This window comes from Branchiostoma belcheri, unplaced genomic scaffold (assembly GCF_001625305.1).
Source record: "Branchiostoma belcheri isolate BF01 breed outbred unplaced genomic scaffold, Haploidv18h27 scaffold128, whole genome shotgun sequence".
In the NCBI taxonomy this organism is placed as follows: Eukaryota; Metazoa; Chordata; class Leptocardii; order Amphioxiformes; family Branchiostomatidae; genus Branchiostoma; species Branchiostoma belcheri.
In genome coordinates this window covers 471,426-493,296 of record NW_017802691.1, presented here as the reverse complement: position 1 = coordinate 493,296, position 21,871 = coordinate 471,426, and the positions used below count along the sequence as shown (strand labels likewise).

General features: G+C 38.1%; 2 protein-coding genes across 5 annotated transcripts; one reads left to right on the top strand and one right to left on the bottom strand.

The window, feature by feature from the left end:
- Positions 1-121: 121 nt before the first annotated feature.
- Positions 122-2,754, bottom strand: LOC109463561 (39S ribosomal protein L23, mitochondrial-like). Its single transcript, XM_019760400.1, has 5 exons — positions 2,655-2,754; positions 2,025-2,147; positions 1,202-1,284; positions 904-977; positions 122-601 (listed from the first exon to the last, which is right to left on the bottom strand). Exons 1-5 carry the CDS (start codon positions 2,690-2,692, stop codon positions 452-454), a joined length of 468 nt encoding a protein of 155 aa, XP_019615959.1. The 5' UTR covers positions 2,693-2,754; the 3' UTR covers positions 122-451.
- Positions 2,755-2,928: 174 nt separating this feature from the next.
- On the top strand, positions 2,929-21,059 carry LOC109463583. 4 transcript variants are annotated; one of them, XM_019760438.1, is made up of 6 exons: positions 2,929-3,182; positions 15,836-16,804; positions 17,156-17,338; positions 17,802-17,908; positions 19,320-19,592; positions 20,035-21,059. In XM_019760438.1, exons 2-6 carry the CDS (start codon positions 15,874-15,876, stop codon positions 20,110-20,112), a joined length of 1,572 nt encoding a protein of 523 aa, XP_019615997.1. In that variant the 5' UTR covers positions 2,929-3,182; positions 15,836-15,873; the 3' UTR covers positions 20,113-21,059. The 4 variants fall into 4 exon arrangements, with proteins under 4 accessions (XP_019615997.1, XP_019615993.1, XP_019615994.1 ...); XM_019760434.1 differs by lacking the exon at positions 2,929-3,182 and adding an exon at positions 8,486-8,590; XM_019760435.1 differs by lacking the exon at positions 2,929-3,182 and adding an exon at positions 8,491-8,590 and having other exon boundaries at positions 17,159-17,338.
- Positions 21,060-21,871: the final 812 nt, after the last annotated feature.

Below are 21,871 nucleotides of genomic sequence, written 5' to 3'. Positions count from 1 at the left end.
TTATCGTTTTATGGATGATTAAAACATGCAGGTTTATGAAGTCTGTTGAAGAAGTACATGTTTTCATTTATTTTCCTACAATAGTGGTAACCTCTACTATACAGGACTACTTGAGACAGTCTGTGCATCAATATTTTTTTTATTGAACAAAATGTCTTCTTTCTGTAAATTCTACACATTTTGCATTCTCAGACTGAAAGGTTTCTTAGAATAGCCATAGCACAGAGGCTTGAGTGCTACATGTATGTACTAAATCTTTGTCTAAGTATACAAATACCCAGTCAAACAAGTTGCTCAAACATAGTATTAAGTCATATTTTATCCTCTCTATGCTGGCTCCAAATATACACTAGTTATGAGGTAAGGCAGCAGGGAGATGCTTTTTTTAGACTAAATCTCTAAATCAGCTTCTACTGTACATGCACTTCAAAATTAAAGGCTAATTCTAAAGTCAAAACCAGCTGTTTATTCCTCCTCTCCTGGTTGCTTCTCTTTGTTTCGCAGCTGCCTTCTCGTACATTTCATCCTCCATCTTTTCTATCTCCGTCTTTTCTTCTTTCGGAGCAAACAGATCAGGAAACTCAAAGGTCTGTCCATCTCTCTGGGAAGTGAGAGAGCAATTGATAGGTCACAAATATGCAAATTAGGGATCAGGCAGAGAAGGGACAAGGGAACAATCACCAAAATGCAAATTGAGGTATGGAAAGGAAGGTTTTTCCATTGAACAATGTTAAAATCTTCAACATGCAAATTCGGGTTAAATATGTTTATCATGGACGAGGAAAAATATGTCCAAGTTTAAAAAAGCCTCTCACAAAAGAACAGAAATGCTGACTAGTTTTGACTAGTGGAATCAAAAGACCAAAAAAAAAAAAGATAATTTTTCTATGAAGATAAACTTACCATAACAACATAAGCTACTTTGTGGTCTTCAGAATTCCAGTATATTCTGTTCTGCCAGTTTCTTTTCCTCCTTCCTGAAAAAAAAAATATTAAAAGACAAAAGTTGAGACACCCAAATCATCAAGCTTCCACAGTTCTAATACCTTCGCAAAAACCCAAAACACTTTCCAGAAGTCTGAAATCTCGAATTTCTTGTTTAGATAGGATGGGAATGTTAAATATTTGCTACCTACAATGTATAATTGTAATGAACAGTACATATAATAGAGTTCCACACAGAGATGGCAGAGTAACTTACCCATCTGTATTCTCACACGGATGTCTGCCACAGGAATGTTGTACAGCTCTTCTAGGTAGATTTTCAGTTCTTGTCTCCCCATCCTGAAAGAAAAGCAATATAGTACTAGTATTCACACTAGTACAGGTAGATGCAGGGAGTAGGCTGGTACAACAAACTGCAGTACCACACACAAGGGCTAGGTGGAGCTGCTGCAGAAGGTTGACAAAGGTAATGATAAAGCATGATGCTTTTTCAAATGGAACCTAGCATCATTTATGGCTTGTGTCTGTGTGTTTCTGCATACAATGTACATACATTGCAGTCTTCACATACAGTTTCTATGCTGCAATATTTGCTTGTGTGACTGGAAGGCTTGTACATACTCTATTCAAATTATAAAGCAGTATGGGCAAGGGGGTGAAGTCTGCCGTCTCTTTTTAAAAAGTACCATAAGGCCACACTAATTTGATTTCTTGGTTAACGGATTTTTCTAGAAAAATAATGGAGCGGGCGGGCGATAAAAAAATTAAACTAAAAACAGGCCTAGGCATCCTATTATGGCCCAAAATGGTACGATAGGAGCCATGAAGTCAACACACCAGGCTGGTTCAAAATTTAAACAATGAATTTTAAACTTTTAATGATACCACTGCATTGAAAGATGGAATGACTGTAACAACTAGGAAGAAAAGGACTGTTTTCAACTGTTCAGGGCAAAATATGAGCATTTTGCAATTGATTCTGAATTTTTATTTTTATTTGCAAATCAGAAAAAAATGAAGCGGGCGAATCCGTTAACCAAGAAATTAAATTGGTGTGGCCTAATATTAATGGTACTTACTCCATAGGTATGCGGAACTGTAAGGTATCAGGAGGCTGGGGCTTGCCGGGCCGTACCAACTTGATACAGAAGGGGGTGAGCAGCACCTTCAGTCGGGGGTTCTCTGGGTGCCATGGTAACTGGCTGTAAACAAGGAGGTTTAATACAAGTTGTAAACAAGTAAACAACAACAACTTGTTTACAGAAGTATGGAAAAAAGTCCAATGTGTTAGAAATTGCATGTATAATGTGTGATACGCTGAGCAAGAATGTATTTAGAAACTAAAAAGGTCTTTATGTTATATTTGTCATAAAATTTTCATAACTTTTTTGTTACAATCAAATCTCCTTTTTCTGTTTTTAGATTGCACAGAGTACTAAATGTCTCATGGTTTTGAGAGACAAAATTCATAACCAAAACCGCTATGAATTATATTATACATTGCATATATAACAAATTATTTGGAGGGGGCGGTTTTGATATATTTTTGACCCATGTGCACATCAGTGACGCCAAAACTTCGCCTATTTCACCGTAAATAGAACGATGTCGTCACTGCTGTCTACCTGAGTTTGTTCCTTTGTACCCTGACTGATCATCATGTCTTAAAAAACGTCACGCAACGTTCGAGACTTCCGAGAAATACTCACTGTTTCAGGAGCTGTCTGAACACCAAGGACGTCGCCATCTTTTCTCTTTCACTATCAAATCTCGCAGTTCGCGAGACTTCACAAAATTATCAAATAATGTTTCTTCATATGAAACTCACCATAAATTCATTACCTACTTCTCTTAATCATCAAAATTTTTGACTTGAACAAAATTTTCCATGATATGTTGTCTAATATTGTAAGAAAATAAGAATAAAATAAAAGTCACGTGATCTATTTCGGACGTGAACTGGCGAGAGTTTGAACTGGCTCGACCGGAACTCACAGGAACTTGTCTCGGTTTTACCCCGAAAACTTTACTGTTTGGACTTCAAACATCCGTGTCTAGTCGTGTAACACTTTAAAGATGAGTTGTACGATACTTTGACGTCTCATCTAAGAGGAAAACCGGTGGATACCTGCGTCAACTGCCCACGCTAGTGACGTGAAAGTTCACGTGAAAAAGTAACAACCCACGCTCGATTTTTATCTTCCACACTTTCTTCAGGACAGGTGTGTTATTTTCAGGTGAGTCATACTTTTGGAAACTTTTCTGTGTCCTTTTTTGTGAGGTGACTAATATTTTATAGACTGGGGAAGTTTTCTGAGTGTATTCTGTGTCTTGATCATCAAACATAATTACTCTGATGTCCCGATTAAACGTACCGGTACGTTTATTTTTTTCGGCCCGAACGTCCACCCGGTACACTCTTATTAGGGACGGTACGTTTATTAATTTTTGGGAAAAAAATTGTCCATACGTACCGCACCATCAGCAAGTGGCCGGCGGACGCAAAATTCGGCAACACGTCACAGATAAATATTTGGTCCATGATAGCGGCATTTCCCATGAATATAATGTATATTATTTATTTTTCGCCTGCTGTCCATTTTTAAGTCCAAAAACGTCTGAAAAAGCACAAATTTGCCCACAAAACCGAAGGGGAAGGCGAGTAGCTAATCGACGTAATAGCACATGGCGGCCGCAAGTCCTTGTCAAAATCGGCAACGCGGCAGAAAAATGCCTGGTCCATTTTAGCGATATTTACCATGAAAAAAACGTATGTGGTTTATTTTCCCTCTGGTGTTAGTTTTTAGGTCCCGAAACCCCTAAAAAAGTAGAAATTTGCCCACAAGACGGACGGCCGACGTGGGGAGGGCGCCTAGCGCCTGAGCAGCATGACCCGTAAAAAGTCAAAGGTCATAGGGCACCCATATTGCGCAATCACCGTAAAAGCGCCGATTTAGCTAATTTTAGGGCGTTTAAAATTGATACAATCACATTATCGATTTTTAAAAAAACAATGAGATGGAAACCAATCAAAATTTTATGCTGAATAATTTTTTTTCTTCAAAAGTTTTTTTCTTCAGAAGTTTTTCTTCTTCAGAATCCAGACTTTGACCAGACTAGACAATGTACCATACCAAATAATTATTATGTTGAAATGGATTTTGTTGTACATATAGTCATTAAACCCCTATATTTGTACTTAATTGGGCTTGATTTTCTATCTCTTAAGTTAGTCAGATTTTCAACTCAAGCTGCAGGAGAAGGCTTAGCAAAGTGCATTTCAGAAGTGTAAAATGCAATAGCTTCTCCTACGGATTTTGTATTTCCCCAAAACAAGTACAATATATATATACTCATTAATTAAAGTGATATATACTCACTAATAAAATGTAATAAATGTGAAATATTTGCCCATGTATTGGTATTGAAATAAAGAGCACATTTTAGTATCATGCACACACAGTTCACCTGTCAATTTGGTCATTTTCCGGGGGGTACGTTTATTCCGGAGGGTATGTTTAATAGACTTTGAAGATTTGTCCGGGGGGTATGTTTATTCCGGGGGGTATGTTTATTAGGGACATGAGAGTATGTAGGTCAACTATAATTCATAGAACTTCAACTCAAGAATTCCTTTACTACACATTTTTTTTCTAACCCCAAGTTATAAAGCATGTAACTAACATGTAGGCCATTTCCTCATTTCATTTTGTACGAAATATTCTCCATGATCAGTGAGGAAAGAGTTTGAAATGAATTGCTACATATTTTTAAATCATAAGCATCATGGAGACAATGAAAAATAAATTTGAAAGTAAAAGTATCACCAATCACTAGAGCTGTGTACCTAAACAAATTTTAGGTACAGGTACAGGTACAGGTACACAGGTTTAGGTACAGGTCCGGACCTGAACCTGTACCTGAACAATTCGACCAATTTATATGCTCTTCTGAACTCCTTCAATAACAAAAAAAACATAAATAAACTTGATAGTTAAGGTTTATTCTTTGTTTATGGCGAATGCTCAGATAAAATATAGGCTATATATATGTTTTTGTTTTCATGAACACACTGTCCTTACACAGGGACCCATTGTTAACCAGCTATTTACACATTTGCGGTCACAAATAGGCATAAAATTGGTGTGAAATTGTTTAGGTACAGTACCGGTACTGAGGGATTAGGTATTTTGGACCTGTACCTAATCAATTTTACCGGTACAGTATCGGTACTGCGTACCGGTACACAGCTCTACCAATCACAGTTATATTTTACCTAGAACGAACAGACGAATGCCAACCCTTTAAAAAAAACCGTAAGGGAAGCACGTAATTAAAAACATTCTAGTTATGATCTCGTTCCATATAGCTTTTCTATATTATTATTTCATTCTATTTGTATCTCATTCTGGACAGCTATATTTCAAAGTTAACCAGGCAGTTAAGAATTAAGGAACAAGTTACACTTCTGCACTCCTGACTTCCTCATATGTTGTAAATGTAAGGACTTTAGACTTGAATTGTTTGCACAAATACGCATGATTAACAAATCATTAACAGACACGCACTTGCATGCTAGGCAACACATCCGTTCATGTTCACATTTGTTCTGTACATTCTTAGTCATTGTTCCAACGTGGTATCACATTTCCTCCCCATGATGTAATCGTTTACTCGTGACAATGGTGCTACCTGGCAGGTGACGCCAAGTTTACGACAACAATCATTTCCTGATTCTTCTCACCTTGCCAGGAGCCTTCTTGGAATAGCCGCCACGTTGAGCATTTTGCAATGACTCTCTCCCCCTCTCTCTCTATCCGGTTTAACGTCTGTTGTTCCCCGTACCGGAGGGTTAGACATGCTTGCACACAGATGGGTTGGGGCTGGGGCTTGATGGTAGCTCTGCTAGCTCGCCATTTGCCTCAGTCCTGTGGTTCTTGGTTACATGTCAGCCATTTTTTTTTAAACCTTCAAACTCTCTGTCGGTCTAAATTGTCTCAGTTGGTGACTCATTGTTAGATCTTGTTAATTTCTAATTGTAATCAACAAGAATATCAAGCTAAGATTAAGAAGGTTTAGCATTTCCATCTAAACAGAAATTGTGTGCTAAGTCACCTGTATTTACTAAAATAAGAACATTTTCTATCTATTCCACTTGCCTGGACCAACATTTCACTTGCCCAAAATTACCCAAAATGACTTTTGCTTAGAAGTTAAAATGTTGCTTGCTTTATTTACCAAAATAAGTGTACTTGGAGACTTTCTGACTAAAGAGCATATTTTTGACTGGCATCTTTATTTAAAAAATGATGTGTAATTTAGCTCCTAACACTGCACCCTGCCAGACTCCCTGCTGTAGTCATGTTTTGGGACTTAATAAAGTTTTTTTAAATTTTTTTATGCACGTTATTAAGTTAATGCACGACTTACGCAGCAGAAAGTTGCCCTTCTGTACCTGACTCCTATGCTGAGTGTGAAAAAATCCTGATATTAGGACCCTGTATTTCTCATGTATAGCTATGTCAGTATGTGGGTGGTTCAAATCGCGTGTGATTTAATATTAACGACCAGTAGAGTCAAAGGTCAAGCCCCTGGGGAAAGATGGCAGACGTAGTAATAAATCTAAATGTAGCCATTACAGTAAGACATCATTGGACGAATTTGAAGGTTAGACATCCAGGTAACGACGCACACGAGGCAAGCAAAATCTACCCAGTTGGTTGAGCTTGAGTTTTTATAGACATTTTCTTGTGTAACAGTAATGAATCTAGTAATACTAATAGATCTATGCATTTAGAATTACTATACATGAAATAATGATATTACGTCTTTTTGTAATTTACTTACCTGTAGTAATATTAAGAAACATACAGTTTGCAGTCTAAAAACTTTCTTCTTTGCTACCGTGCTCTTATAAGCTTATTTTCATCACTTCTCCATACTTACAAAGACAAACTGGTATTTGCACACTACACATGTAACAGTACCAGTATCTGCTAAAAAATCTAAGTATCATTGATGAGGATATACAACACAATAAACAATGAGTTATGTATACTTATTATTATTGTACCATGTACAACTGTTGTGCAATAAAGTTATTATTAATCACATAAAAGGTAGGCAGGGTTGACTTTCAAGACTAAGGAAAGGAGAGAGAACTGTACATGTGTAGTCTTCTCACGTCTGTGGGCCTGTTCTTGATTTGATCAAGTCAAATTCATGTTATCCTGTAAGGTTATCCTACCTGGCATGGCTATTCATTATACCGTGTGCTGATTGAATTTGATGGACAAAAAGTAGGTATTACTATTACATTTATCTAAGGCTTGTTTAGGAGATGCCAATTTATTGGATGATTTAGCAAATCTATGTGTCAGACTTAACACAATGTTTGATATTTTTTCAAATTGTGAATTTATATGGTACATGTTTACATACAAGTGTATTTACAAATGCAGCCATGTAACATAGACATAAGAAAAGATTTCATTTTATTTACATGTTTAAAAATTGAGCAATGTTTATATTTCAATCATTATCAATGATGATTTGCTATATTGTTATTTTTCACAGCTCAGTAACTAATTATTAAAGTCTAAACATTAAAGTTTAATGTTTAGACATTTTCTCATCAAATATTTATCAATCTTCGAAGTAAGTGTTGGAGCTATGTCCAATGGGGTCTAGTCACTGATTTAGTATATATGTTTGTACATACCGTTACGATCATACATGTGTAAGTCACTGGCTTTTTATATCCTGGTGGTGTGTGAAAATATATGCCCGATTATATATATATAGAAGCCGGTATCTCATTGACTGCATGTTCCTATTATCGGTACTACGTGAAATTTGATAGTTCTTACAGGAAGTTGACACAATGAATTGGTCCTGCTGCAAAATCCAACTCCCTTACTCATGTCTTGTCCTTGATACAGTAACGCTGCAAATGTAGGCAGCTCATAAAAGTTTTGATATTGCTGGAAGATACATGTTGTAGTAGAAATTGGCCAAAATACTAGTAGACTGAATAGTGTTAGCCAGAAGAGTTCAATACACTTTGCAACACATGGCCATGCAAGCTAACTCCAATCAAGGACATTATACACATTGTGTGTATAATGTCCTTGCTCCAATATATCAATTTTTTCAGTCTTTTTGGCCAATATCTACTATATTTTCCCTCAACCCTTTATTAGATTTTGGCAGAGATTACTAAGTTAACTACTTTTATGTTGTACTGAACCACCCATTGATAAAAGTGATGAAATAGAAATGATTATTTTATAACAGAGCGTAGCAAACTTTGACAGAGGGCATGTTGTTTACTATAAACATTATTCACATAAAAGAGAGAGTTGACCCGTGACGACCCTTTGAACAAACAGCACAAAAAAGTCCCAATTTTACGGTAAAAAGGGGCATAGCCAGACATGTTCACATCCAGCACACAGCATATGTTTTGGGAATTCCCCCAGAATGTTTTACATAAAACCCAGGGACACAGACCCACAGGACACATAACAACACTAGACTAGACTAGACACACAAACACATGTGGACAAGATGGACTTAGGAGAAATGGTTTGCCTGTATCTATCTGACATTCCAGAACTCAAGTCACTTGTTACCCTGATACAAAGTAAGTACAACAACATTTTTCTCTTCTCTCCTCTTGTTTTACCAAAGCTTCTGTAACCTGTTGCTGTCTGTTTGAAGCGTTGTTCCTGTTGACTCCTAACACACAGTCTTGTGGTTTTTGTGGTTTTGTTAAGTGTTTGTAGAAGGAAGAGTGTCAGAATCCTTGATTCTTAGTCACATCAGTCAGCTGTGTTGGTCTATTGTATATCTATGGATTACTTCAGTCGTAAAGAATTTTATTTTCGTAGTCTGATGTGGGAAAATTGAGCAGAATGAGAATCATTAAAACAGGACTGTAGATTTCTCTTAAATGCTGCAGTTTTAAAGAAAGAAAAACACAGGTATAAAATATATATTCAAGACTTGTCAAAGGCATCCTAGTTACCTCGAAATAGTGTCAGCTTTAGTTCCAAATTTTGAATGTATCTGTGGTAATCTCTACCAGTTCTAAAATGTCAAACATTTGCACAAAGAAAACTGCAGAGAAAGGTGTTAGAGGAGCTGTTTTGGACCTACATTTTCCTAATGTTAACTTTTCTTTCAAGCTTGTGATAATCAATTACTGTATGTTTATGGACTCCAGTATGGAGTTGTTTTAAGCTGTTAGGGGCTGGCTAATGAAGCCTCCCTGGAGAGGATGTGTTAAACACCAGCAGCAGTCAGGGACTTGGAATCTGATCAGAATTAACAGGGCGGAAAACCACAAAACCCCTGGATACCACACTCTGGTAGGGAGCCTACAACAGTCGGGTGTAGAAGCCAAACCCAACTTGTCTGGGTATAACCAGCACTTGTACTTAATAAAAGAACTTTGCAACAGAGCTGAATCAGCTTACCAATGTAACCTCCATAACATGCCAAAAACTGGGGGTTTTGTGGGTCTTCAGGGTCTTTGGGGGCTTTTATGTGCTATTTTCTGATTGCATATAGACAACATAGCGGGCCTGGTTGAATTACCCCCATTTAGAAAACCCCCCAGTTTTATAATGAATGAATGAAGACCTTTATTGTACATTTATATATAAGCCTGCTACGGAGGCTATTACATGTACCAATGTGCCCTATGTGACCGAAACTGTCTTTCTCATATACGACTGTTCAACCATAGCCGAAGCTGTAGGGCTGATATCAATTAGGATTTTATCATAGCCAATATTGAGTGAGGGAGGGTATATAAAGTACTTACGTCTATTGTTACAATCACAGTATCCTTGTCTGATTCCTATGTGTCTACCAAATACATGTACTAGTGAATGTTCTTGGAATTGGGTATAAAATTTCAACATTGAAGCATTTTCTTTGGTGCTGAAACTCAGAAAGTCTGAAAAGGGTTTATTTTCCTTCCGTATCTATTTTTCTTCCCCATCTGAAATATGTACATACTATGTCTGGTATTTCCTTGGAAACATGAAATGGGAGGAAAGAAAACATCCCCTGATTTAGTTGTGGTTTAAATTCTCAGCCAATTTATTCATCCAGCATGTTTTTGTGTCTCTTCGTTTTCAAAAACTTTGGGGCTGTGCCAATTTTGTTTTCAAGCCATATAAATGTAATGTTCTGTTGAAAAAAAGAAGCGAAATGCAGGGTAGAAAATTTTCTAAACATGAGGTAAGAGTTAGGAAAAACGTAGCATTTTATATATCTTTGGCAAGTTAGAACTTGTTGTACATTTGATATCTTTAAAACGGATGAAATAACACTGTTAAAGTCCCCTTTTGGCAAGTCAAAACTTGCCCACTTTTTTTATTCCAGGATGTCAGCATTTGACAAATGGGAAACAGATGATCCTACCAAGTCTTTGTACCTGTTCTTTTCAGCTCTAAACAGTGAAACTCAAAGATAAGCTACCCATTGATAAAACAAATAGATAAAACACTTCAACAGAATCCAAAGTCCCAAAACAAGTGGCTAGCGCTTGCATACATCTAGAAAGTTCTGTTGAAATTGTTTGGAAACCCCAAAATGGTTTCATCACTCTGATAAAAGATGTGATTTCTAAAATTAATCTGCCGCTGGTCGAAAGACAACTGCTTTGATTAAGTTTTAGATCTTTTTGCAAGTCTGGGCTTGTCTGCTTCAAAGGGAATCAAGCAAGCAAAATATTTGCTTCGAAAGATTGGATTTCAATTTTTCAGGGCTACTGTATTTGGTTGAATTGTTGCACATAGCTTTTTCTACTCAGTATACGTGTACTTCTTTTTCTATTTGCAATGTTTTAAATGCCTTTTAACTGTCTTACTTCAGAATTTTCGCTGCTCTTTCGAAGTCAACAAAATCATAGAACAAGACAAAAGAAAGAAAATTGTACTTCTACTTGTATCACTATCACTCTTTTTTTTTCATTTTAGAGAATTTTTTTTTCATGACAAACCATCACAAGTTTTTCTTACATCACCATCTTGTGATCATGTCCTTCTTAACATGTTCATTCTTGCTCAGATGTTACACTATTCTGTGTATTACCTCACCTTGGTAGTTATGTTTTCCTTCTTGCTTTCATGTTAAACTTAGCCGTTGTGAGGTTGTATTGCAATACTGTGTTGCGTAATATCTTGCTGTCTGGTCTTATCTAGGGGGCCTGACCAATGGTAGGGCTGCTAGAAGCATGATGTAGTCAAGTCAGGCTAGCACTTCAGTTGTGGATGACTGTTTAACTTTTTCTATCCATGTTTTAACAACAAAAAATGTTGCTGAGTGTACCCCTTCTTTTAGATTGTTACGCAGTCGTTTTACCAAAAGTTTTCGTCAAATGATGACGTCATTCCCCTGCTATGCGTTTCTTTGTTGAGATATGAGGGACATTATTTGCGTAGTTTCTGAAAGAAGGTAATAATCTACCAGCACAATGCTTCAAGGTGTGCAAAACATATGACATCATCTGAGGGGGAAGACTTAAAAATACATTATCTAGATTCTGGTGCCAGTTTTAGACTTGTTACGTTAAAAAGGAACAAAGTCCGTTGGACAGAATGGACTTTGCTTTGTTTTTGTGTCTTGCCTGGGCTAGTTATTTCTTTAATACATTGCTAGTTGTTTTTCTGTGTAATTGTTACATAAAGTGTTTTTTGTTATATCAAGTACCTTTAGTTTGGTATGCTAAATGATGTGTAATGCATAACAAAAGCTGATGAGTCAAATTCAACATGTTTTGTTACCAGCACTTCAAGAAAGCTCTTGTCCTCCTACTGTTAATACATTCATAGTTCAAAATTCATGGTTTGACTTTGAGCCAGCTTGGTATACGTAGTACCTTGACTTTTGTGGCGCCTATGAAAGTGTTTTGGTCTATCGCAGGATGCCTTTTCTTTCAGTATCATTTTGCTACATTTAGTAGCCAGCTGGCTTCTTTTTCTTTTCTGCCTGGTCAATTCGATACTGTCTTGTACTAAGTAGCCACCAAAAGATCTGCTTGGAGGTTATAATTGGGAGGTCTGACCTTACATGTACCTTCTTTTCCAGACCAGAAAAACAGGCTCATATGTTGTCATAATAAAATAGCTGTCTATCTACATATATTAGGTAGTGTACGTACAGGTAATTTATTGCAATGGCCTGGGGCAGAGGCGGGGTGTTTCTCAGTAGCTGAAATACCTGTCTGAGTCGATGTCTGTATTCTCAATCTCAGGATTGAATCTGATCACAATAAGTTAAACTGGAAGATTGTGCTTAGTAGACATACTTAAATGCTCTTTGTAAACATGTACATAGTGATATCTGAATCACTTTAAACTTTTAGAAAGTTGAGATGTCATTAATTTGACAATGGACAAACTACAAACTTAGAGTTCAAAAATACATAGAGAAACAAGAAAAATGCCTGTCACAATAGTCATCACAGGTTTTGATAGCAAACTGTTTTCAGTATAATCGGGTACTTCAAGAGTCAAGAAAACTAACTCAAGATTTAGTTTCTCACTAAGGACATTCACTTAAAGCATAAATTTTATCTATTCTAAGTCTTCTTGTGGTTACTACTTGTTTTTTCAATGACTCACTGATAACACTAGAAAGTTGGCACTAGCTTCATCAAGCACAAGTGGATAATGTTACAGATAAAACCTCTGAAACATAAACTTTACATGCCTCATCACCCGAATTAAACCATGATCCGCTACCGACATTCCAATAGCAAACCACACCGACAAAAAATAGAAAGTCCACAGTCCTGATTCAAAATAAACTGGGAACACGATGGCACACTGATTATAAGGTAAACTTTCCCACGCTTTCTCCTAATCAAAAACATGTTAGACTTGGATTGAGTAAAGGAGAAAATATGTGGGTTGTAGTTGACACATTCCAGCGAGTGAGGGCTCAAACAAACATGGTCAGTAGTGGAGATAATGTTTAACCTACATGCAAGTGTGTAATCAGCTGGTGGGACTTTCCATGTGTAAGAGGGGGGGGGGTCATTTTGAGTGGCTGGAAAGTTTTTGTGTGATCCAGTAGTGTTTCACAAAAGTTTGAAAAGTCATGCAACTTTGCTGACAATGCTAAATATAAATGTTTCATCTTTGCAAGGAAAACAATTTGTATGAAGCGTTTAATTTTTTGTACACCAACTTTTACATTCATGAATGGTTTAGTCTATCGTGTACAACAATCTTGGGTTGTGCAATGCTACATGCAAAATGTTTTTCTCTTTTATATACAAGTTATTTTTGGAAGTCATAGCTTGTTTTACTGGTTATTCAGGAAACTAAGATTCTTCCGTTCCGTTCCCGTCATGTCCGTTGAGTTTTGTGCAAATCCTGCCAAGTTTATCGAAGGTTGGTTATTGACTCAAAACAGCTGACGCCAGAGGCAACTCCGGACATGTCCCTCGAACAATGGAACGTTCCAGGTAAACGTTGTGCAACCCACTCACCTGACTACCATATAAGGGCATCCTGTGACGCAGGGTAGTCCCCTTACTCCCATGGGGCATTGCTTCATCAGCAGTTATTTTTAGACACCTGAGACTACGCATACATAATTAGCCTCATATAAAAGCTGGGGGCACAAGAGTTCCGGTGAGTTTGGTCAGTCTTGGAGTAAGAAGCAGTCGCTACAATGGTGGTACAACAAGTCACAGGCATGACAAAGGAGAGAGGTACACACGATACTTGTTTTGTTGCTACGCCCGGGTTGAAGCATTGTAGCGGCTAAGAGGACTGGGGGCTTGTTTGTCTGCGTTGTTTTTTGGTCGCCAAAAACTTTGTTGTCTTGTGGGGCAGAGTAAGATTTGAATTTTTTTTCCTTGCAGGTTTTTTAAAGCACTCCTATTTTAGAGTCTTAGAGTTCTCATGTGGTACAGTAAGATTTGATTGAAGTATCTTTCGTCCAGTGAAATGTTTTTAGTTTTTGTTGTTCTTTTAGAAGTGAAAGACTGACAGTGGAACCAGTTTCATTTTTGTAGGATTGGAAGAAAGATATGCTGAAACCGTTATAGTCTATTTTTCATTGGGTAAAAGTAGTAACTGTAGTACTAGTGGAGGTAGTGTGTTACTTGCTTTAGACACTTTTGGATTTGGTGTTTTGAATTTTGCTGGCATATGTTTTTAAGCATGGGGGGGGCAAATCTTACCATTGTACACATAGCATTATTGATTCAGTTGTGAACCGAGATCTCATTTGTTTAGAACAAGTGTAAGCTGGAATGGTTTTTAAAAGTATACACCGTTTGCCCTAAGAAAACAACTTACTTCTGACAATATTTTTTCTGCTGTATAAATTGCGATTTTTTTCTTCATGACAAGTTCAATTTTCAAGTTTTTTAATGTGTAACAGCTTTAATTTTCCTCCCTTTTATTGTAAAAAGACTTCATTAAAGTTAAAGTTTGAAATCCTCACTGCTAAGACAGAACTTAAGACACATGTGCATCCTATCTGGAGAGCAAGTAGTCTCTTTCTGGCCTATCCTCATTGTTTTTCCAAGGAAAAATGATCTAATTCTATTCAAGATGATGACATCATTGCTGATATTGGGTTTGATGCTGAACAAGTCTTGTCAACTCGTCATGGGGATTTTCAGCCCTAAGCCTTCCACCCCCTTACGTCAAGAATGGGATCAGATTTCCCACATGTTTGCAGTCTTCTTTTGGCTCATCCCATGCGAAAATAGGGGGTTCCTGTCCGGGCTGTTTAGTCATGAGAATTGGACAGGAAGTAGTTTTCTGCCTTTGTTTAGTCAAGTAGAAAATGGCTTTTGTTAGTCATGAGCCGTACAAGCACCTGTCTAGCTTGTACAAATTACTTCCTCGTGTTTGCAAAATCATCAAAAACAGATCTTTTATTCTTCAAACCACTATTTTTATAGATTTTCCATCATTTTGGTTCATGTATATGTGTAGTACATGATTAGCTATCAGAATTTAAAGGCGTATTTCTAATGAGTTGGAGGGTGCCAAGTAAACAAAGTACATGTTTGTTTTTGTGTTGTCAGCGAAGTAGAAAATTGGTAGTTGATTAGTCATAGCTGTCTGGGAGCCATAGATCAAAATATCCTGCTCTGACATCATGATTTTTACAAGCAAGTATGTAGTCTTTTGTTTTGGGGGCACAAGGAGACAATACATGTACAGGGTGTCCGGAGTCTTTCACAGAGAGTTGTCCTGGGTCAGTTGGTGTTCATCAACTTTTTTTGTTGCTTTCTCTTTATCATTTAACCTTGCAAGTTGAAGCTGAATTACTGTACTGTAGTTATTTTCAGTTTTCAGAAGACCTGTTGTTTTAGAAAAACTATAAACCATAAGATTTTTTTGTCAAAGTGTTTTTCCTTTTTTTGCTGTTTCATTCTGACTATATCTACTATCTATAGACATCCTGTTATTGTCGCATTAATATTTGATAGTTTTATTGATGACTGTTTGATAGACAATTGTCTGGGATGACGTTTGGAAACACATTTCCTGTGTGAATCTGAGAAAGAAGTGTCAAAAGCAATCATTGTGCTTTTTTTCTGTATCTGAAGTGATTCAGACTTTAATGGGTATTGTAAAGTCTCTATATATGTATATAGTACAAACTCATATATTAGTGACCACCTCAGAGTCTACATAATAAGGACCACTTTGTCACCTTTTGGTGGTAACTTACTTTTCCCATTGACACAAGCAATTTAAGAATCTTGTCTATACTTAGTAACAGTTTTCAAGTGATTCTAACGTAAATTTATTGATCATTTTACTCTTCTTCTTCAACAGTTGTGATCCACTTTTTAAAGTGTTTTTTCTAATATAAATCTCTTTTTGTCATTCTTCCACAGTTGCGATCCAGAGGAAGGTAAGGCGACACCGTTCCGCCATGGAGGGCAAGACGGCAGCAAGACCGGAGCTGAGGAAGGAGACCAGCGTTCCGCTCGGGCGCGAGGAGATCCAGATCGTCCTGGACCGCTTTCTCCAGCGTCACCTCAGCATCCACGACAAATCCCCGCTCGGGCAAACCATGGCAGATGCCGTGAGCCCGACAAGTCCACTGACGCCAACGCCCGGAGCGAGCGGCTTCAGTTCTCCAGCAAAGCCGACGGCGAATGGTTTTTCTCCGAGTGAGCACCAGAACGGACACGCCGGATTCAAACGCACGGGAAGCTTCGGCAAGGCCCTGGAGCAACCGGTCATCGATTCTATAACTCGCAGACGAACGTGGGACAGCAACAGACACAACCGTGTCAACCAGGAACAAACCGACGACACAAAAGCCACCGAGGAACTCAAGAAGAAGAAATCCGGGTTCCAACGCTGGCTGAAAAGCGTGTTCACGTACGAGAGCTCAAAGAAAAGCAAGAAGAAGAAATCAGAAGAGAGCAAACATGACTCTGAAGACGGGAACCTAGACGCACACCACCAAAAGGGCGCGAAACCAAAGAGAACTGAAAGCTTCAGCAAGTCGCTAAAACGTCGCTTCAGCCTCAGGCGAAGCAAACACAGCCCTAAAGACTCCTCAGACTCTCAGTCCCCGGGAAGCGACAGTTCGATAAAACTCCATGGCGTGTACATGTCCGCACCAGCAAACGGAGACCGCCACAGCACAGACACGCTGCAATTGGACGATTCAACGGAGGAAGAGTCACCGCAGTCTTCCTACCGTACGCGCTCCCTGGACCCAGACGAAGTGTTGGACCCCAGGACGGCTGCACCGGGCGGGGCCACCAGACCCACCACCCTCGGTCTGGCCTCCGTACACCGGCCTGGAGGTCTGTCTTCAGAGGTCGTCATCGACGGACTAGACAGTCCAGGTAAGACAGAAATTTCTGTAGTGAATAAATGGTAGAACTTAGACATCCTATAGTAAAAAAATGCATATGGCAATTCTATCATGTATGCTACTAGAAGGTCCCTTTCCACTCATAGGAGCATAGGGGTGGTGCCCATCTCTATTTCTGTAGCCCTTGGGCCACACAGTTGTGCAAGCACTACAGCAGGGGGCTTAGATGCTGAGTGCCAAGCAGAGAAAGCAGTATGTGCCATGTTTAAGTCTTTAGTATAACCCAGCTGGGGTTTGAACTCAGGACCTCCCGGTTACAAATTGAGCACTCTTAATCTTACCGGTTACAAGTTTACAACATTGTTTCTTTGCTTCTTTCAAGCAGATGGGAGGAGGACACCAGATGAGCGTACACAGGAGGAAAGGGAGAAGTTACTAGACATGATCGCAGCCAGGATAGGACAGATGGGGGACGACATCCTGGAGCGTCACTTCAACTCCCGCTCTCCCAGCCCCAGCTCTGCACCTCAGGGTGCCTCCGGGGGAGGGTCTAACAGTCTAGAAGGTACATGTACTTTTTATATAGTGTACTGATAGACAAAATTTCAAGTATTCTGTTGCAAATGAGCTGATTTTTGTCTGGCTCAAGATCACTCACTCACTCACTGTCCTGGTTTTGATTACATGAAAATTCAATTTCATTTTTCAACAGATTCACACACACATTGGACTTTCGAGCAAGGAGAATATATATGAGCTGAGCAGTGACATTCAATGCTCAGCTCATATATATTCTCCTTGCTCGTAAGTCCAATGATTCTTATAAGTTTCATAAATTTAAATTCACCAGAAATGATATATTAAAACTTATTTTTGGTGGCATTTCTTCTATGTAAGAAGGTACACATACTTTTAATATAGTGTCATAAAAAGATCCGACAACTGACACTAAACCGGATAGTGAGTGAGTGAACTACTTAGCATATTTATTCCAATTTCCTCCATGTCTTGTTTCCTGTGTTCTACAGTTCCCAACAGAACAGCGAGTGGAACAGAGATAACAGCAGTTGAGCAGGCTATGGCCAGCTACCTGTGTGAGCTGCTGGAGAAGAACGATGGGGTCAGACTCAACCATGTAAGTACTACATGAACCAGTAGCCAGGGGTTCTAGTCCCAATTGGAACTGTGATGAGGCTATGTATGTACTGACTTAAATCATTATTCTCCTTCCTTTCTGAACACTCAGGACTGTAATTTCTAAGCAGTCCCTGAGACAGTTGATTTTCTATTTTGACAATGTGCATGTACATTATCTATTTGTGAAAATAATCTATTTGTGTTACTGAATTGATGTAAGAAAACACTCTTAAATTAAAACACAAAATTTGTTATAACAAAAAGTCTCTGTTCACTCAAATGTGTAACTGCACAAAAAGTAAAATTGAATGATATCCACAAGTGTAGGTTGGTTCAGCTTTTTGATACACGTGTAGTATCGTCAAATTATCCATTTATTCATGTAAATTTTTCTTCTAAACAACTAAACCCTGATGTGTTATCATCATGACTCAATATTAATAGCAGACCAGCTGAATGTGTTATATTTCATGAATATTATTCATGATATTATTCATAATTGCCAAAATGGCCCTCAAGCTAGCTCAAAATAAAACAGTTTCACAGTAAATGTCCTTACTGGGGTAAACAAGAAATGGTACACTATTTCTGAATCTCGAGGGGCTAATTATGCCATATACAGAGATTAGACATGTAACTGATACAGCTTAGACTGGCCTTGACAGGCAAATGGCCCAGGGTGCAATTTTGGTACTTCCTAATGATGATGTCATAGTCTGCGAATGGGTCAGAGGTCAAGTTGCAGCTGTTGTTTGTGTGGGTGCCATATATGGTATGAAAAGTAAACAAATATGATTGAATATGATTCATCATTATAGACACTCATTGCATTTGCATAGTGAACCTTAGTACCGTAGTCAAAAGCTATATTGGCTTCATGGTTTTCAGTAGAAAATCTGATGATGTTTGTCAAAATTATAGAACGAAATGTCGGATTCGAAGAACAAAAAGTTAAAAAAAAGACAATTAGAGATGGTAGTCTTTATACCCCCTTCAGACAAATAAAGCTGATGGCTAATGATCACCTTAGTGCTTTTATGATTAATTTTACAAATCAAAATAAAGTCTGGTGATACATTCTATTTCTATTAAAAGAAGTTGAACCCAATAAGTTAGAATTTAGCATAAAAATTTAGACTAGAGTATGCTATTTTGACATAGATTGACATTGTCCTTTCTTTAATTTCAATGTTACATGTACTCGCAACTAGCCTTGAAGCAAGAACTTGCAATAGCAATGACAATGAGTCAATGAAGTTTATTGCATATTCATGCCCCAGTGGGGCTTAAAGCACTACTTTAGTTATAAATAAGGACTAGACAAACTGTGCTATGTTCTATCTACATTGATTATCTAAGCTGTACATGTTTAATAACAAAACTTTATTTCTATTTTTTGTTTCGTGCAGGACAACCAGCCCATCCCGGTCCAGCTGCGTGATGAGATGCGGGAGAACATGACGTACGAACAGTTCAAGGAGATGGCGACCCGCGTGCAGGCCATCGTACATCGCGAGTCCGGGCGGGACATCGAACTGTCACAGCTCGCCATGGTGTTCGGTTTCACCAAGTTCGCTATCAAGACCGTCGGGGTGACAACGGACTACGCGAGGGTCCTCCGTAACTTCTGCTTGGAGTACCTGGAGAACACCTTTGCAGGGTGGATAGCCAGTCATGGATGGGTAGGTTCTGGTGTTTGTCTTAAGGCCAAACCGACTTGATTTTATGGATGACATCCGCACGCACATTTATTTTCACTGCCTGTTCTCAAAAAAAAAAAGCATGTCTTCCGAGGCTCTAGCCTGGCTCTAGATGGCAGTTAGCAACAATACAGAGCCGGTTCTAACTCTGGAGGATGGCACCCAGGCTGCCGAAACTCCACAACTCTTTGGCAGGAATTTTTTTTATTCACTCGTGCGCACTATAGTATGGGGGTCATCCATAAAATTAAGACGCAGTGGCCTAACATGATAGAATCTAACTGATGGCACAATCATTATGTTTCAAAAAGGTGCTACAGGACTGAGAAATTTTGAAAAAAAAGTTATTTGAATTTTGATAATTACAGTTGTAGTTATATACTTGTTATTTTGATTAACATGAATGTTTATTTTTATTCCCTAGGGCCAGCTAACAGAACAGGAACAAGACCCCGATACGGAAACATCCGAGGCAGAATCCAGAGAATCGGAGATTGACTGAGTTTGGCAACGAGAAGCTTTTAGAATGTATATAAATAAGATAACTCATGGTTTACGTATGGGTGAGAGGAAACGTAGCACCTGAATGGTGGCCACACATTCACATAATCAGTTCTCTGGTTTGGGGAATTTTATTATGCAATGCAAGTCTGTTGTAATCACTCTCTCACTCTATCCCATAGTTCACCATGGGAGTTACAACAATTTTATTTCTATACCAATCCCCAAACAACTTGCTATTGTTGCTACAAATGTAAATATACTGTTAACTGGTTTATAGTTTCAAGCCAGTTACTGCATTATAACTGGTGCTACAGTGTTTATAACTATGCATGAATGTGAATATTTGCCTTGATAATTGTTGGCCTTACAAACAGAAAGCACGGAAATTTTTACAAAGTTGAAGTACATTGTTGCTGCAGATTTTAAAGTCTTTCAAAGATTTTTTACTAAAGGCTGATGCATTTTTTAAACATAGTTGTGAAGTAGGAATCTTAGACAATGCATGGATTGTCGGAATGCCAAGCATTTTGTCTGTCCTCATTTTTAAATGGAAAATGTGCAAAAATGTTCCTGATGTTTACAGCAAACTTTGCTTGTAGTATTTCTAGGCCAAAATGTGTTTTTCCAAAGAATCAGTTTTTGCTCTGCTGCATGAAGACTATATTACGATATTGCATCCATGTTACATCTGTTAGACATAGCAAATGCAACTGTATTTTAAGGGCTCTTTTTACCACATGTATTGTGTACAATCTTTCCCAGGGACAAGCATCTACCATAAAAAAAAATTGTAATTAAAAAAAAAAGAAAAACAGTAACAGTTGATATTCAAAATTGTACATACTTTCCTCAGGATCTGATGAAAACAGCAAATCTCTCAACTGGAAAAATGTTTGACATGTTTAATGAGCTATCTCTTTGTGAAAATGCAGCGTTGTTGTACTTATGTGTAAAATATAGCAACTTCAACCAAATTGTGTGTCTAATGGTTTCTTTGGGTACAGCAAACATTTAGAAAAATTCACATCTGTATAAAATAGAGGTATTGTTTGTGTGTTTGTCTGTATGAGTGTATGTGTCTGTGTGTGTGTATGCGTCTCTGTGTGTGTTTGTGTGTGTGTGTGTATGTGTGTGTGTCTGTGTGTGTGTATGTGTCTGTGTATGTGTCTGTGTGTATGTATGTGTGTGTGTGTTAGTATGTGAGTGTGTGTGTGTGTCTTTGTGTGTGTGTGAGTGTGTTTGTGTGTATGTGCGTGTGCATGGGTGTGTGCGTGCCTGTTTGTGTTTTTGCAGTTAGGCCATGTTGATTTGATTATATGGATGACATCCACATACTGGTACATTACAGTACTCCCATCTCTTGTTTATTCAATTCAGTTGTTAAAATACAATTACAGTCTCTATATAGCAACCCCACCTGGCAGCCAGAGGCTGAATTGCAGTGGAGCTGTTTACACATGAGTCAACAATAAAACAATTCAGCATGTCTCCAAATCAAACATATCTTAAAAGATTAAAAGATCTTAAAAAAAAACAAGATTCCTACATTTTCAATTTTTTTCTAATTCTTGATTTGCATACCAACATTGCAGGCATACAATATAGAATTATAATGTTGCCTGAATTGCATGGGTATTGGCATTTTACATTATAAACCTTGCTAAGCAAGAAATGATACCTGATACTGTGGTAGCCTGGCCAGGCCAGTACCTGGTTTTCCGTAAACCCTGCTGTCCCTTTGTGTTAATCCTCAGAAA